Source organism: Sphaerodactylus townsendi, linkage group LG03 (genome assembly GCF_021028975.2).
Source record: "Sphaerodactylus townsendi isolate TG3544 linkage group LG03, MPM_Stown_v2.3, whole genome shotgun sequence".
Taxonomy (NCBI): Eukaryota; Metazoa; Chordata; class Lepidosauria; order Squamata; family Sphaerodactylidae; genus Sphaerodactylus; species Sphaerodactylus townsendi.
Window position 1 is genome coordinate 57,718,479 of NC_059427.1, and position 18,819 is coordinate 57,737,297.

Below are 18,819 nucleotides of genomic sequence, written 5' to 3' on the forward strand. Positions count from 1 at the left end.
GCTGAATACTAGCAGTGAGAACAACAATGGGTTGTTCTTTGGATTCCGTGGCTTTGGATTCCGTACTCTTGTAAATCTTGGGAGGGGGCGTGATTCACAGCATACTGATTGAAGCAGAATACTGGACAAAGTGAACCATTGATGTCATTCACCATGGCCACTATTACATTCTTACAGTCATAGCTACTGAAATTTACCACCCTAGACTTATACACGAGTCAATGAGTTTTCCCAGTTTTTGGTGGTAAAATTAGGTGCCTCGACTTATATGCGGGTCGACTTATACACGAGTATATGCGGTACTGTAATTATTACTTTATTGTAGACCCTGATCTTTTATTTTGGACCTTGATCTAGCTGACTTCATGGACTTGTCAGCAGTAGTGTTGTCAACCAAAGCAGTAGTTTGTAACAACACGCTCATTGTCAACAAAAGCAGTAGTGTGTAACAATACTAACATCCCATTGTCAACAAAAGATGCATCTCATCAATCTAGGTGGAAGACTCAGGCAAGCATAGGAAGGCTGGTGGGATGTATATCTAGATTTGCCCATTCATCTCTGTTTCAGTGACATGTAAAAGCCTGTTTATATGTTCAGAAAATTGGTTAATGGGTCTGTTCAGCACATAATTTCCATTGATTTCAACAGTCTAAACACGTTAGCTATTTCAATCTATGCATATTAAATAAGAACTAAGTATTACTTATTTTAATGGAACTTATTTCGAAATCAACATGCATAACATTAGATTTAGGATTTCAATATTACACAGAAAATAAGAAAAGTGTGGTGCATTTTACATTAAAATTGTTTATGCTCAATTATATTGTTATATACACTAAGAATAACTTAAAATGCAGGAAGGTTTTTTTTTAATTGTAGCTTGTATGGCTGTCATTGACATATAGACAACTACTATAGGTCCCTGGAACCACCCACAGACAAAGGGCCTGAGATTGAGTTTTACATTGTACCAAGATGGAGAACATCTAAGGTATTGATAAAACTTTAATTAGGAAAATACTTTCAGGAATCTTGAGGAGATCATTTAAAAATAGAGCCAATAAATTGTACATCTTATATTAGAAAAATCAGAAACAGGCACATAAGGGTGCCAGTATCAAAGATTAAAACAAGAAGTTTCAAATGAGCAGACTCGCTGAAGCACATACAAATGTAGATACTAAAGAGAAATTTGCTAAAGATACCCCACCCTATCCCACCTTCAAAAAAAGAGAAAAAATTCCAAGAGGATAATGAAGATCTCCAAAAGAAATTGTCACAACTAGGTGACTGGTGACTGGCTAGCAAAGATACAGGTTATGGGATCAAAATAATGTTCCTCTTCATTTCTATAAACTATCTATTGCCATAAGGAAAATGTGTTGAGTTTTAGTAGGAAGATGATAGATACAAATGGAATGTTTGGCTCCAAAATTTGTTGACCCTGTGAGCATGATAAAATTTGTGTTTTGGGCAGGAGATATGAGTTGGTAAGCCAGAGTCAAAAGGTTCACAATCCTTGGTTCTTAACCTGCGGCCCTATGTGAGCTGTTCAGTGGAACCAGAACCTACTTAGAATGCTCTTGCTCCTCACCTCTGTTCAGTTAGTATTATTATTATTGTTATTATAATATATATTAGCCTTATAGTCTGCTGTGACAGGCCCCTTACTTTCTGAGGAAGGTTAAACACACTCTGATTGAGATGGTCAGTTTTCCTGCCTTTTCTTAGTGATTGAGCTATTTTGGATGGTAGTGTGAGATGATTTATAACTCTATTTCTCAACCCTATAACTCCATAGAAAATGAAAGGAGCCTGATATTTACTCTAAGGCTTAGAGTAAATACCCCTTATCAAAGCACCAAAGAATAATGAGTCAGGTTCAACAAACAGAAGTAAAATGTATTAAACATATGAGATGGGATAGGAGAAAAGTCAAATGGATGGAAAGTAGGCAGGATATATATATTCAGGCACAAATCTTAATTAGGCTTTATAAGTTTCAGTTGCTTAAATGTGAGGAGATCAGGTTGTGCCCCTTCCCCCAAAACAATGTCCAGGCCATTATCTAAACAATTCAGTGGCTGTTGAAAATAAAGAAGTGACCATTACTGGTATAGCTATCCAGCTCTGCCCTATGCACACTAATCAAACATCACAGGAGAACTGGTGGAAACGATTGATTGTGTGTAAGCTACTGCAAATCTATTGGGCTAGTGTGCCCATAACAATTGTGCATTCCATGATGTTTGCTTTTTTCCTGTTAAGCAAAGGAATTAATTACAAAATGAAGAACAAAGAGTACTGCTTAGAAACTGGTTTTTGAAAATGGTATTAACAATGTGGTTCATTTCATCAGGTTTTTAAAAATGATATTTAGAAGATATTCTTGAAACCAGAATAGGGTTTTTTTAGCCAACAGATTACAAAGCAGAATTCTCCAGATACTCAAAACAGATTTTATTTTGTTTTGTTTTAGGTCATTTATGCATGCACTACTTATCCCCCACTTTTTTTTGTTTGTTTTTTAAGCAGGAATTTTCCCACTGCAAAGTGTCCCTAGCCAAGCCAATGTACAATTTTGTCTGCTTGCTGCTTCCCAGGGGCTGATCTACAGAAACTGTCACCCAGCTGAAGCGCTGAAATTGCCCCCCCCCCCTAATCTGACAGGTCTTCCCCATCCTGGAAGACTAGCTCTCCAGCAACTAAGTATACCTGTTCCTTTTAACCATGAGTAGACCAGCTCTCTGGAGGGCTGGTCTACCTACCCTTAGGAAGAACTGGTAAACCTGGCCTTTACAGTGGTCGGGTCTGCCCATTGTTTCTTAATAATGGGTAGATCGGCAGCAGCATCCTGCTTTTTAAATAGATGGCCTGGATACCACTAGGCAAGTAGCACCTGCGGTTCACATCCCCATCCTAAATACCTGAATGCTGCTTCCTTGTTCTTTCCATGCAATCTTCATGGAGACGGGGGTTGCTTACTGCCATTAAAAAATAAATTGGTGCTATTTTTGGTCTAGTGTTACTTTGCTAGACCATGTAAATTTCATGTAAGTTTCAAGGTTGTTAAATTTTTTAAAAGCCCTTTTGATCATTTTTAAATAGTGCCCTGTAGAGTGGGAGAAACTCTTGTTGTGTGGGTGGAGGAAGGTGGGAGAAGCAAGAAAACCTGAAGAAAGATTAACACACAGTGATCTCCTTCACTTTCCCTGCAAATAGAGAGGAAAAAGTCAGTGAGTTCCGAAGAGGGGAAAACGTGGGTAACCGCAAATCAAGCCCAAAGGAAATGTACAGACAGTGTGAAGGAGACCACAAGTGCACAAATGACCTCACTTAAACTTGTGTACATTTTTTTTACTTTTAAAATATCTGTTTCTTGGATATAATTCAAATCAATATGCATTCAATCCTGCTCTTACAGTGGAATTTGTTCAAAAGGAACACCACTCAAGAGGAGGTACTGACTTAATAGAATTGTTTCCAGAAGTTGTGAATGACTTGTGAAATTAAAATCTTAATACGGTGACTAGACAGCCCTCTTGTAAAATAATTTCGCTTGTGGTAGTTGGCCTATTATTAAGAACATAATTCTCAGGAAGTCAGCAGCTTTCAGTGTTAAGAAAAGAAAGCTTGTCTGCTCTCTCATCCAGTTGTGCAATGTTTAGGTATTTTCAGTGAGCAATGAAGCTCAATGCTTGGTGTAACCCCTTTTGTGTGTATGTGTTCAAGTGTCTACAACATTTCTCTGGGGAGATTGCTAAAGGACAATGGGTTGCACAAATTGTGTAAGTTTCCATGTCTACAGACCAACATATTATGGGCTGCCTGGCTTTGGCTGAAAACTGCTTACAATATGCATGGGCAATCAAAATTTCCTACTTGATGTCAAAGGGGATCGAATAGGAGACAAAACTTCCTTGTTTTGTTCTGAAAGAATGCAGTTAGTATATTACTACTAACTGCCTATGTATAGAATAATATAGCTATGCAGTGGCATTAAGTTTAACTGAACTTATTTGGGAATATATAGTGGCCATGGAATTTAGACCTTACTATACAAATTAATCTTGAGGGATTTGAATTAGAATAGTAAATCATATGCAAACAACAGTTTTTAATGGTACCACCTGGTTCACAGTCTCAGCCACTGGAGGGAGCAAGACTAGCACATACCCTCAGAATGAACTAGAGTATGATAACATTGATTTGAAAATGGGCCTTGCTATAAAGCAATAATATTGCGCTATTAAAAGGGTGCAAGCTTAATAGCTGTGCTTTTTGTTTGTTTTTGTAGGTTAATTCAGTCAGAACAGGAATGGGGGACAAGTGCATTGTTCCAGTGTCTTGCCCAGTTCCAGCAGCATTAACTCCTGGAGTTTCACCATCCCTACCAGTGCCTATGCCAGGTACTACCCTTTCTGGCACAGTAAAATCTTTTGTGATGCCTCTTTGTCAATATGGAGGACTTTTCCCTACACCAATTTTTGGAGTGCAGTGGTCTGGCCTGACAGCACAGCCTGGAATTGTGGGAGGCCAGAGCATGGCATGCTGTCCAGTTCTTGAAAAAACTGGCTTGCCATTGTTTCCAGGACCAGTGCCGCAACCTGTTGTCACCCCGCCAGGCCCACACTTAAGAATAACCTAGCTTTGTTGCTTCTGGATGCCTAGGGGTTATTTCCAGATTGTGAGTGTTGAGTATTTGAGCCCAAAGGAGTCTCTGTTTACCTGCTGACTCTCAGTTCAGGCCTACTAGTGCACACAGCCATGTGCTGCGTCAGGCAATCACTGTGAAATGATTTCACACTGCTAAGTTTGTTGTTGTGGCAATACTTGCTTCTCGGCCATTGCTGAAGACACTTTGTTTTGTGTTCCAGTGTTTGAAAATGCAACCTTTACAGTACACTTACTTGAATTGATGGTTAGAGGACTGTATTAATCCAGAGTATAGTGCCTTGAATTCAAGCTTTTCAGTTTTATCTGGAAAGATGTTTTTAAAAAAAGACAGACAAGTGTATATTTACAATTTGCTTGTGTGAAGTTAAATTTTTAATTTGCAGTATACAAATATTTGTGTATATAATTGGAAGTTTACATTTGACACTCTTGAGAAATTTTGTTCTATTTTCTCCTGTAAGTGCTTTTATTCTAACTGGTCGTTGCAATGTTTACAGGAGAAGTTACTGATCAAAGTCTTCTTTTATTTGAATGAAAAGTAATGAAATGAGTAACTTGATTTTTTTAAAGGACTAATTACAGGAGCCTGAAAGTAAGTTGAATATTATGTATGTAGGGAATAGCTTTGGGCAGTGCAATTTGTTATGCAGTCTTTCAGGAAAAACTATTGTATATATAAACTTGCATTTTCCTGTAAAACAGCAAAATGGCAGGGAAATGTTTCCTCTCCTTTTGTTTAGCAGTAAGATTTCTTCTATTCAGAATAGATGTAATTAAGTTGCATTACGGATCCATGCATGTTTCATATGTGAAATAAACCTAATCAAAATATTGATTATAGGAGAGCCAATCCCAAAGTTCTAATAAGAAATGTGTACAATACGGAACTTTCCTTGCACATACTCTGCCTTTATCCCATCAGTGGTCTTAGTCCAGAACAATTCTTGTCACTGAAGTGCTTATAGTTTTCTGAAACAGAACTAAATGTGAAGTTCTCTTTTAAGTTGAGCAATGAGTTGTTTGATGTTTAGTCACACTTGATCCACAGTTTTAACTGTAGGTAGAATGTTTTCCATCTTTCATGTCTGACTTGGGGGAGGGAATGCCTTCCTTACTACATATAGAAATTATATCATCACCTGCAATTCTAAACGTGAAAGGTAACTACTAAGATTGATTTGCAGCCTGGTAAGTCTCAATTAATTTGGGCAAAAAAAGTGACAAACATAATGGTACAATTGACAAAACCATGACAACAGACAAATGAAGGTATGCTGTTGCTGCTCTCTCTCTCTCTCTCTCTCTCTCTCTCTCTCTCTCTCTCTCTCTCTCTCTCTCTCTCTGCCAGTGATAATTTTGATCTGTTTTCCAAACAGGCAGAGCTGTTGATCTGTAAACTGTATGGTTCTGTTGTACTTTGAGCATTAAGGACTGTCTGAAATATTTTGTTGGTACTGTCTGAAATATTTTGCTTATATTCCATCAATTCAATATTCCATCAGAATTGAATTTTGTAAAACATGATGCAGAGCCCTCTGTCTGGGCAAAATGTAGTAAGAGATTTCTGTTCTCTGTAACATGCATTTTTCTTTTGTTTGAGACTTTATTTTAGATTTCATGTATGTATGCTTTATGAGCAAAATATGGAAAATCTGATCTCACTTCTCCCACCTTGGCTTGCACTGAACCTATAAGTTGTTTGCTATTGCCCATTGTATGGTTCATCCCTTTGTATACTGACAGTCAGTGGCACTTATCCCTTTCCCCTCAAGACACTGTATATATTAAAGAGAAGAAAAATAAACATTTTTGTGCTTGAAAAAATTGCAAAAAAAAAATAAACCCAAGTGTGCTGCTAAGATTCTCAGATATTACATGTATGTCTGGTTACCCAAATTGATACAGTACTTTGTTTCCATCCCAAAATGTTACCCAAAATGGTGAGGGGCTGTCCCTTTTAGGTTGGGAAATTAGCAAGAGCAGACCTTTGAATTAAAGAGGAATCAAGCAAGCTCAGAATCTTTGTTGTCTATGTATACTGGAAGCTGCCTCTGCAGGAGAGGGAAATGAAGTTTGACAATTTGGTCCAAGGAAAAATCATAAACATATAATCATGTGGTATCATACATGCCCTGTTGACAATATTTACTTTTTTAAAAGGCACTATATCCAATACTAGCTGTAGTTAAAATTACTGAGGGACCTGAAGAGTATTTCTGTAATTACAGGTTCTCACAGGATTAGTGATAAAGATTGTGTGAGCAATCAACAGTGGTTGATTACTACCAATATTTTAAACAGTGTTTTAAATGCTACAGCAAATGAAATGCAAACAGAAACATTTTGCAGCATGTACAAAAGAGAGACGCTTAGATATGGGCAGTTTTCCAGTGGCAGGATGTTCCACTAGGACTGTCAGTTCTATGTTGGAAAAAAGAATTGGGGGGGGGGGGATGGGAAAGCCTGGAGAGGCAAAACTTGGGGAGGAAAAAAAAGCTTATTGCAATATAATACCATGAGCATCTCCAAAAGCAGCCATTTTTTTCCAGGGCAATTGGTCTTTGTCATCTGGAGAGCCGTGTAATTCTAGGATATCTTAGAGAGGTTCATAACCCTAACAGGGAAGAGGGAATCTCTTTCTTGTTTAAATATAGGAAAGTCTCTGCCTATATAAATGTAGTAAAAGCCTTGTTATACTCCACTGGGACAGGATTTAGTATGTGGTTTCTATCCGCCATTTTAACCAGTATCTATATAATTGGCAGGGGGATTACTTATAGACTGTATCCATTTTAAAATTTATCTACAATTTGAAACTTTTTAAAGTTATCCCAAAGTTCCTAGAGATATAATATTTTTGGAACTTTTGAAGCCACAGAGTGTTCACCTTTTTTCTGTAAAAAAATGGAAAGAGGGGGAGGTGCCTCCAGAAGTAATCTTTTGGAAGTCCCCTGCCCAAAAGATATCTGACTGGCTCAACCAGTGCCAGGGCTTTTTCAACCCTGGCCTGGTGAAACTCTCTGTCACTTGAGACTAGGGCCTTGCGAGAAGTAGTATGATTCTAATGGACCTACAAGGCAGAGATGTTCTGCCAGGCCTATGGTTGAAGGAGTTGGCCCTCTGCCATCCTCCTGGTCTCCCCCCTCCCATCCCCTTTCCCTCTTTTTTCCCTTCCCTCCCCCTTGCCATCTCCCTTTCTTCTCTTCCTGTATCTTCTTTTCCCTTATTCCTCTCCTTGTCTTTCCCTTCCATATTTGGTTCTCTCCTCCCTTTTATTCTTCCCTTCCCATCTTCCCTCTCCTTTTAGTGAGTAAATTGGATGGGGGTGCATGGGTGGGATGAGCTACATTTACAGTAGCTAGAATTTTGAATTATATCCCTGTTAGGAAACAGAATGGAAAATGATGAAGTGTTAAATTTTTGTTTATTTATATTTTTAATTGTTTATTCATTAACTTAAGTCATTTTAAATTTGTTTATTGCATTATATTAATTATGGATGTTTCTGCCCTGAGCTTGGCTTTTGGCTGGGGTAGGGTAAGGTAGAAATTAAATAAAAGTAAAGGGTGTGGGTTGTTGAAATGTGTGCAGCATCTATTTTATAATCAGGACTAAACTTACTTTATTGCTTTATGAACAGGATGAGAATGTGTAGTTTGCTGTTAGATATAATTAAATACATAAAAGTACTGTTCAATATTTTTATGATATTTAAAATATTTGTTTTATTCACACAGTCATGTTACAAATCAAGCAACAAGCTGTAACCAGAGGTACCTAAGAGATCTTAGTCAGTGCAACAGGGAAAAAAACCACATGAGAATAAGTGTTAAAAACAGAACCCATCACCTTTGTAATAAATAAAGGAAGTTTTTTAAAAATTATCTGGCTTTTTAAAAAAGAATTCTTGTCTATGTAGCCAGCATTATCCATACACTGCATAAATTTTGCAGCTATGTATTCACCTAGCCAGTGTACACTCTACAAACAATCAGTCACTCTTTCAAAATGCTTCACACTATTATTTTGCGTAAAGAATTGAACTAGCACCTTTCCCCAGCCTAGAGCCCAGTATTAAGGTCTAACAGTGCATCTGAATATTGAATTGCCTAGAATAAGAAGAACAGAAGATTTGCATGGATTGAAACAAGCTTCTGTACTATTCCATGGTAATTTTCTTCTGAGAGAGTCACTAAGGAGGGAAGGCCTCTGAATGTGAGAGGGAGTGGGTTCTGTGTGACCCTGAGCCTCCTGTCTCTGCAGTCTCGCACACCATCACAGCCTCATAAGTTGAACATTTGGTGCTGCAGCTGCCTTTCATCACTTGCTCACCTTTCCTGATTTCCCACCCTTGAAAAGAAGAATGTTAAGCAGAAACACATCTTCACTAGCTTCATTATTTGTGGCAGTTTTGTGGGTTCTGCTGATTTTTGTTTGACACACGGGTTTCTATTCTGTTGTGTCCCTTTCATCTGTGACAAGATGAAGAATGGTTTTGGTGCAGCTGCATTGTTCTCCGCATACAATTTTGGTTTGGTATGACTGGTGAAGGGCTGAGTGAGTCAGCTACTAGAGTTTGGTAGAGGCTTTTGGATGCAGGTGGATTTGGAATGGCTCAGGGATTGGGGAGGGGATTGCCAACCATACTGGAAAACTCCCTGGCTGCTTCTTCTAACTTGTTATTTGGGGGGGGGGGGGGGCTGCCCAAGACAGACTCTGAGAGGATGCAGGCCAAAGCACATGCTTAACTTTAGTCAACCACAAATTCTAGAATTAGTTAGGTGAATACAGCCATATTGACTTTGAGCAAGACTAACTCATCAGCATTCCAAGAGAGCAGACATGAGCAATGTGGGAATGTCACCCAGATAGGAAAAGATATGCTCACTCTGCACATTTGTTAGAGGGCAAGAGAAAAGCCTCTGGGCCACAACAGAGAGGTCAGGCCAAATCAGATTCATAGACTGCAACTCGCTGGGCTCCACAAGGTGTCACACCATTGTGACTGCTGTCTCATTCTCCCAGAGGGGCCAAGAGCCCACCTGGTAAGCTCCATCTTCAGGGTCATCTCAGCTATTGCCCTGAGAGCCTAGCAGGGAGAGGTGAGGGACAAACAGCAGAAGATGCTTCCATCCCCCACATCCTCTTCACCCAGCAACATGCGCCTTTGGACTTACATACACTCAACATACAGAGAGAGCTTGTCACTCCTGAACACAAGCTCACCAGTCTGCTCAGTGATCCTGCTCTTGATGTGCAGGTCATGCCTGGTTGTCAACATGTAGACTTTCTGTTGAGTGAGAGGCTCAAGGAAAGGCACCACACTGTCTTCCAGCCTCCGCACCCGCACACACTGGTGGAAGCATGTTCCTTTTGCAGAAAGGTAGGCAAATTCTCACGAGCCATTTGGATCATGGGAATAGCCAAAACCAGAATTGCTGTGTCAGATAACAGCAATTGTGTATAGCCCTCAAAGCGCTTATGAGAGATAGTCAGCAGCTTGTCCAGATTGAGGTGGCTCTCTTTCTACACCACCACTATCTCATGGAAGAAAGTTGTGAGGGCTTCCTTCTGTTTCACCAAACACTCAAGCATGGCACAGGTGGAGCTCCAGTGGATGCTGATGGCACTGAACAGGCAATACTCCAGCATGCCTATCACATTTGCTTCTCACATAGCAGATGGGTGTCCTTCACACTGCATGAGAAATGATTCAGAAGATGCCAGCATTTTTGGAGGAGAGATCTGAAGGTCTGAGTCACAGGGACCAGCCTGGTATTCTGTGAAGAACTCAGACCCTATACAGTGGAACCTCAGTTTTCGTTGGTAATCCATCCGAAAAGAATTGATGAAAACCGAAACCGATGAAAACCGAGGCAAACTTTTCCATAGGAATCAATGTAGACCCAATTAATCCGTTCTAGGCACTCAAAAAAACATACCAAAAACACATTTTTGATGAATAAACATAGTGTTTAATGCTGAAAACAGTAACAAACAATAACACGAGGACCAGCTTCAAAGCCAGTGGAACAATGTCGCACCAGAAAGCTGTCCAAAGAGGTCTGTTTCTGATGCCTCTAAGATTTATCTGAAATGGGGCAAGACATTGTCATTAAACAAGTTGCAGACACGGCCTGCAACAGCTTTGTCCGGGTGATTTTTCTCCACAAACCCCTGCACCTTACTGCAAATCGATGAAAACCGAGGCAAATCGCTGAAAACTGAGACAAATTTTTCACTGAAAAAATAGATGAAAACTGAAATTGATGAAAACTGAAGGCAATGAAAATCGAGGTTCCACTGTACATCCTTAATCATGAAGTGGAGAAGGTGGACCACACAGTAAATGCAGTTTAGGCCCAATGCTGCTGCTGCTGCCTTGATGCTTGCCCTATCATCAGTCACCATGAAGCCCATGGTGATGTCCCTGCCTACCCAGTTTATTATCTGTCTGTCAATGGCAGTAGAAGAGTTGTCCAGGGTGTTTTCCTAATTAAGAATCTTGGAATGGAGCAGAAGCATGAGACAGCTGACCCATTGGCCCTCACTCTGCCTAATGCTGGTCTCCATCCCTCCATATCTTGTGCCACATCTGGCCTCTCCTGTCTCCCCTCAGAAGACTTGCTGGGCGCTGGAGGAACCAAAGAAAAGATGGTGTCCACAGCACCTCCTCTTGCTCCATCATCCTTTTGGTCCCTGAAGTGAGCTCCAGAGCCCCAACAATTTCATCACCCGAGCTCACCCCAAAATATAGCTCAAGCAGGTCCACAGCTGAAGGAGGGGCAACCTGAGCAGCAGACCCCTTCCCAGTGCCAGCATTTGCAGTCACTTTTGCAAGTAGTACTGCTCCAGCAGCTGCAGCTAAGTGCACCTTGAGGAGCTTCTTCATTGCACCATTCCAGTCAAAGGTCAGGGTGCTGGAAGGTGACTAAGGTGCAGGTCTCCGCACAGGTGGGTGGAAAGCTGCAGCCCTTTCCCTCCCCTCCACCCCTTTAGACTTCTCCTTTGCCTTTTTCATAGAGCCCCAGTGTGTTCCCTTCCTGTTGCTCATTGTTCCCCCAGGCCAAACTCTGACACAGAGAAGTCAAGTGCCTGCACTTCGACCAGACAGGCACTGAAAGCTTTTTAAGAACCCTCCTCCAAGAAAACTAATATTTTGTTTTGTAAAAATTCACCCAACCTAACATTTCTTCAACGAACTTGTCTAACGCTAACCTGTAACTATCCTGGTTATGGAATGTCAAAACTTTTTTAAAAAGTTAAAAGTAACTGCACTAAAATCTGTCTTGGCTCCTATACTGCAAGCTCATTTTTGGAAAAATGAATTTTAACCTATGTTCGCCATGTAGAGATGCAGGTATGAGGTGGGCTATGTCTATTATAAATAATAAATAAGCCTTCCACTGCAAAACCAAGCTACAGTCTGAACTGATGAACTAGTTTTCTAAGAGCCAGTATGGTATGGTGGTTAAGAACAGGTGGATTCTAATCTGGCGAACCAGGTTTAATTCCTCACCCCTCTTTATGAGTGGCAGACTGTAAACTGGTGAACTGGATTTGTTTCCCTCTTCTCCACATGAAGCCTGCTGGGTGACCTTGGACTAGTTACAGTTCTCTCAGAACTCTCAGTTCCCCCTACCTCACAAGGTGCCTGTTGTCTTCAAAGGAAGGAAGGCAGTTTGTAAACTGCTTTGAGACTCTTTATAATTGATAAAACAGGGTATAAATCAAAACTCTTCCTCTTCTACACTGAAAAGGTTTAGTGTATGCTAATTAACTATTTGGCAAATAATGTCCTTGATTCAACACCTGCAACAAACCTAATTAGGAAGAAACTAAAGCCTTACACCCAAGTTAAAATTTGAGTTCTTTAATCAATTTCTAGCACACTCTCATGAAAACTAGCCTCTATTTAAATCTCAACTGCTATATCAACATGGGTCAAATGAATTTGCCAGGAGTACAACAATATAACGCTACCACAGGGGCAGAGCAAGGAGAAGCTGCACCCGGGGCACGCACTCACTTCACACCCTTGCTCTGGTGCATGCCTGGGGCATCGTGCCCCCATCCTATCCCATTGGTGCTACGCCACTGCTCTACCAACACAACCAAGCTACAATAAACAGAACCTCCCAAACCCCTTAAACAAGTGAGGAAAAAACAGGCAACAAGGGATTGACCCACCACAACTCCCCATCTTAACAGAGAAGCAAGCACAGAAACAGAGAAGCAACCAAAGAAACTGCACAAAACCACCCTTAACAAACAAAAAACAAGACCCGCGCAACCAAAGAGAATAAGACAACCAGACCCTCAAGCCTTGCAAAGATATTTGGCCTGTCTTCCCCTCCCACCCCCCATCCCATACCATAAGACAACGGACTCCAAGAAAAACTTAGAAGAAGTGAAGGAAGGCTCCCCCGCAAAAAAGCACCCAAGAAAAACAGCTTAGAAAAAAAGTCAGCAGAGCTACCAAAACACACACCCAAGATCTAAAAATACCAAAAAAGAGAAAAAAACCTAAATCTTTTAACTTTCCAAAAATTCCAAGAGGGATATTATTCTCAATTGACAGTGTGATCCCACTTTTTAACAGTGTGATCCCACTTGTGACGCTAAACACAAAAATTACAGTAAACCATTTTTGTTCTTTCTTTGAGCTTTCTTTCTTCCATAATAAATAACATACAAAACAGTAACTCAAATACAGAAAACAATAATTAACATGTAATTGTTCAGCAGTGGCGAAGGTTCCATGGGGACATCCGGGGACAAATGCCCTGGGCGCTCCCTGTCGGAGTCACGGGGAGGGGTGCACCCAAATACGCCTCCCTCTATCATTGTCCTCCTCCTCCTTGCCTGCTCTTGCTGTTTCTCTCTCTATATAAAAAAAACCTCACTCAGCTTGGTATTTATGTCTCCACAATCAGTGAACCTTTCAAGTTATGGTGAGCCCCAATTTCATTTTACACAGTTTCCCATCATCCTCAGGGCATCTGCAAATTACTATTTTGTAATTTGCCCTCATCCCTTTCTGCCCCTCCAAAAGGATATTCTCTCCAAACTGTCCCCCCAGCACCCTCAGAGCCTGCATGCAAATAAGCCTTCTTCTCATTGGCTCCTACTTTCAGTTTTGCCTCTTGGGGGGGGGGGGGTGTGTGTGTGTGAGAAAACTGGTGAAAGGGCTTGGATGCAGCCAGCAGGGACAGTTGAGAAGAGATCATGTATGCCCTTCTGAAAGTGTTGCATACTTGATTCCACTTGAAAAAGATCTATCTTTAAACCTTCCAGTCTTCCCCCTTGCTATTTTAGTTGCTGGTGGCTATTTTGTTTTTAATATAGCTTTTGGCATATAATTTTATAATACCGTGTCTCTCAAAGTAAGTGCATAATAGTGGAATGAATTTCAGATACATAATAGTTAGCTAAGGAGTGCAAATCATATATTGTTCTAACCTCCAGGTGGTGGCTGGAGATCTCCTGGAATTAAAAATGATTTCCAGGTACAGAGATCAGTTCACCAGGAGAAATATGGCAGATTCTGCATTGCACTCCACTGTGTGCCATGGCCCATTGTTGTATTCAGATTTGTGAGTTGAGACATGTTCTATAATGTGATGGTGGCTTTGCGATGACCTGGTGCAAAAAATCATTCTTTCGCTGTAGTGGGGGAGGGTGGCTGCCCATACGGGGGTGGCATAAAGCTCAGATTTTGCCCTGGGCTCCATTTTCCCTAGCTACGCTGCTGTTGTTCAGGCCTGCTGTGCTCAAACTAGCAGAGTCTCAGTCCCTTTCTGGCTTTTGTCTAGCTGGGTCCCTTAAAGATGGATGGGCTTGCAGTTTTCTTTGCCTCTGCTGAGCCATCTGTTCTTCTCTTCAAGAGTTCCAGTACAGTACTGGAATATCAATATATTGTTCATAACAAACTTGGAGTCCTTCTGAGGTAAACTACTTACAGCTGCAGGCACCCTAACAAATCCGGGACAATTCATATGACATCCATTGCAACATTTATAGCAGAAAACCAAAATACAAACTATTAGCCAATCAATATAAATACAACCCCCCCTTTCAGCAGTCAAATGCAATATTCTCATACCTGGAATATCAACATATAGTTCATAACAAACTTGTCTGAGGTAAACTACCTACAGCTTCAGGCTCTCCAACAAATCTGGGAGAAGTGCATCTTTTCTTCCTTATATGGGAATATCTGAACTCTTTAGTTCCCCTAGTGGACTCTGGGTGGCACAGGCAGCAGGCAGGCAGCAAGAATCCAAGGGATGCAGCAGTCAAAAGCATCAGAAACTCCGAGGCGGGAGCTGCAGCTTTGCACTGAATTCTCTCAAAACTCTGTCTGGAGTGGAGTCTGCTGGACTGAAGGCCTCCTTTTTGTGCTCTTTGGCTAAGCACAGTGAGCTAAATAATTTGTCCCTTCAAGATGCTGCTCTCCCTCCATCCTGTTACTCTGGAAACCTGCCAAAGAGCAGGAAAAGGGCAACAGAAGATAGCTTCTCTCAGACCAGTCCAACAAAAAAGGGAGGCAACTTTGCCAGCCCAACAGAACCCACCAGGAAGCCCAGCAGAGCACTAGCCTTGGTAAGTTTAAATATTAAAGCCCAATCACCAGCCTTGCAAATGGACTTTATTTTTTATTTTAAAAAAATAAGATTCTCCCACCCCTGTGCTTTTGCAAGGACTGTGGGAAAGCTGAAAAAGCCCCTTGGGGTGTTTTTTTTTTCAAATGTTGACTTTATGGCTTCATCGTCGTAGCCAGGGTATTTTGGGGGGTCTGGCATATTCAAATGCTCACCCCTAGTGGCATGTACATCATATCATCAATCACATGTGCTCTGTTATCCTTACCCTTAGAAAGTACAGTTGGAAGTATTGTCTTGATTTGATTTTTGACATCACCAAATTAAATCTGTTGCCAACAAGATATTGTAGCATCATTACATTCACTGTGTGACCCCTGATTGGTTGTCATCATACAATAGTTTGAGTTTACACATGATATTGAAGCATTTGAATAGCTGCTGGGGGGCGGGGGAGAAAATAATGTGATGGAGATATTTTTCACACAAACACAACTCAACAGTACAGTTATGACTGAAAATAAAAAGCATTCTGAATTTATAAATGACCTGTAGCTCCTGTGTTGCCTATCTCACAAACTGTTGTGAATGCTTATTTTTCATTTCTCTTTATTATATTGTTTTCACACTGCAAGTGACTCTCATGGGGGACAAAAAAATTATTGCAAAATAAGCCTCTGCAAGAATGATTATTATGCCTTACTTCATTGATAGTTAGTCAGGTCTCACGTTGAATTTAAACATTATGGAGGATTGCATAAGTGGATGTCAAAGGTACATAAGTGTATCATGTGCAACACACACCCTTCCTTGCCTCATAATACATATGTGCTATAGCTGATGGTGAGGTCACCGTCTGCACCAACTTTATTATATAAGCAAACAAGCAAACCCAGTTGGCTTATAAGTCATAATGTTTGCTATACTTGAGGAAAACACTTTTTTGATTGCCTGATTTATTTTGCTTACTACCAGCGGCCACCTTGGTACTGGTTGAGCAGTGGGATAGAACAAACATGCTTAAGGAAAATGAATCAACTGCTAGGAAATAATATCGCACGCACAGGCGTATGTGCATCATGTGCTATTTAATGAAAAACATGATGGAAATATGAATACCTTCATTAGTAGAACTTTGTTTGATTACAGTGTTTTTAGTTTCTCTCCAGACCATCACTCTGAAGATCTTGCAGTGTAGAAGGAAAGGTCCTGTCACAATATGCTGAAATGTTTAGCCCATAGCATATGCATGTTCACAGACACAAAGCACATGCTTGCAGGTCTGATTGCCAAAATGCATGCCATAGTGATACCAACTGAAAATGATCAATTAACTTTTCTTTAGACAGTTAGAAATTCATAATTACACCTATAAATTGTATAGCATGGTTTGGCAGTGGAAACCATATAGTTTGCTTCTGTGCTAATCTATGCTTTGACAATGTGTGCATGTTGAGAGTATTTTGACACCTGCATCTAATGTCCTATGAGGTGGATTCCTCCCATTTTTTACTTTTCAGTTCTGTTCCTGTGCAGCCATGTAAAAAATTACCACGGTATGCCCTTAGAGTACATTAAAACCTGTTAAATAACCATTATTAGGCTGAAGGCTTGTTTAAGGTTTGCCAGACGATATTTCAGAAGGTCCTCCAAACCATGATACGGTGTCATTGATTAGATTCCTCATGCAGAGACAATTCTGTGATATTTGTATGATATTTGATTAGTGCAAGTAGTGTGCTAAGGGAGTATGTGAGCAAGATTCAGGTCCTTGAAAACCAAACAAGATTTTCAGGATATATGTTTTTGGGAGTCAAATCTCCCTTCGTCACATATGAAGGGGTATTCATGGGATTGTTTTCCACGGGAAAAGACTAATTGGGACTGTGAGTCAGTGGTAAAGCATTTGCTTGGCATTCAGAAGTTCCAAAGTTCAATCCTTGGCATCTTCCAATCAGGTAGAAGGTGATGTGAATGACCTCTGCCAGGGACCCTGGAGAACAGTTAAAATAGATAACACTGATCCTAGTGGTCTGAAGATAATCTGATTCAGTATAAGGAAGGCAGCTTCACATGTCACATGCCCAGGGGCAGAGCGAGGGAGAACTGGGGCATGGGCCCGCCCCAGAACATGGGCCCGCCCCTGCCATGCCGCTGCCGTGGGGCATGCCTGGGGCGTCGCCCTGCCCCGATGCTACGTCACTGCACATGCCTCATTCTGATAATATGGGTCTTGCTTGGCAGTTAATTGTCTGGTCTAAGCAGATTTAAATTTCCCAGGTCTGTTGAAGTCAGAAAGGTATAACTCTGCTCGAGAATCACTGTTCAATATTTTCTTTCTGAAGAAACAAGATTTCTATTATCTTACTATTTCTATAATTTATTTTTGCCCATGTATTAACATTATACCACCAAAACACCAATTTGTCCAGGTGCAAACCTGCATTGTTAAACCTATGGCTTTCAGGAAAAACTGTTGAGCTATTCAAGTATTGTGGAGCTTCCTTGTGAATATATAGCATGGATCTTCTCAGTCCTTGGAGCAATTATGCATTATATCCCTCTTTTAAATTATATCCCTCTTTTAAACTCACTCGGACTGCTTTTCTCCACCCTGTCATATGTGCACACATCTATATCACCTGCAGATGCTCTCTGCCCATTTATCAGCCATCAGTGTTTTCTTTGGGGGGTGGGGAGATTGCAATCATCCATTTTATCTAAGACGGATAGAAAATAAAGTCATGTTTGCATTATGAGTGTCATTCCCGAACTGAATGGCCTTGCAGGGCACCTCTGGTTTGCTTTTTAAAAGGCATGGCAAAAATGGATTTGTTATGTGGAGTTTGGTTATCTATGTTTTAAGGAAATAATATACTCATGGAATCGGGCACTGCAATAAGAAATCACTGTGTTTAATTTGTTCTGATCTGTAATCATACATGGTTGTGATTTTGATTTTTTTTTAAAGATTCTGAGGAAGAGAGCAACACCAAATGACATGTGGCCAAGTTTGGATGTAGGATCAACCCCAAGATTGTACTTCAGCTGAGGAAGAGAAAGAAGCTGTGAAATGAGGTCACAAACGAGGAATCCTGGGCTATTCTGATCCACTCAACTCAATTTTGTAACTTCTTTCTAAGCTTTTTTATTTATAGATGGAAACTGAAATATTATGCAAAAAAATAAACTATAATTATTTTGAGGGAAAGGCTTTCTTCCTAAATGATTCCACTTTTTCTTAGGAATTAAGATTTAACTCATGTTAAGAACTTCAAGTCATTATTCTATGGCCTGATTAAGTACAATCTACATTAGTCGGAAAATTATCCAGTTTCACAAACAATACTTCCCTTGACTCAAAATAGCACTAAAATGGGGTAAAAACTGAGCAAGTTGCTTTTTTCTTTTCCCTTAACTGATTCAGACAGACCTTTTTTTGAACAAATAATTATTCTTTTGATTATTATTTTATATTCAAGATAGTTGATTCATATAATTATCTGGACAAGGTGGCTTCAGTCAGTGCTTG

General features: G+C 40.4%; 1 protein-coding gene across 10 annotated transcripts in view; it reads left to right on the plus strand.

Annotated features, from left to right (window-relative positions):
- WNK2 (WNK lysine deficient protein kinase 2) overlaps positions 1–18,492 on the plus strand; it is a 168,188-nt gene extending 149,696 nt beyond the window's left edge. For 5 of the 10 annotated variants that reach the window (XM_048488207.1, XM_048488205.1, XM_048488203.1 and 2 more), the window contains 2 exons: positions 4,304–4,415; positions 18,259–18,492. In XM_048488207.1, the coding sequence (XP_048344164.1) occupies positions 4,304–4,415; positions 18,259–18,287 (141 nt within the window). In that variant the 3' untranslated portion in view covers positions 18,288–18,492. Of the gene's footprint in view, positions 1–4,303; positions 8,568–18,258 lie in introns of those variants that run through there. The other 5 variants (XM_048488199.1, XM_048488198.1, XM_048488197.1 and 2 more) reach the window with 2 other exon arrangements.
- The last annotated feature ends 327 nt before the right edge of the window (positions 18,493–18,819 follow it).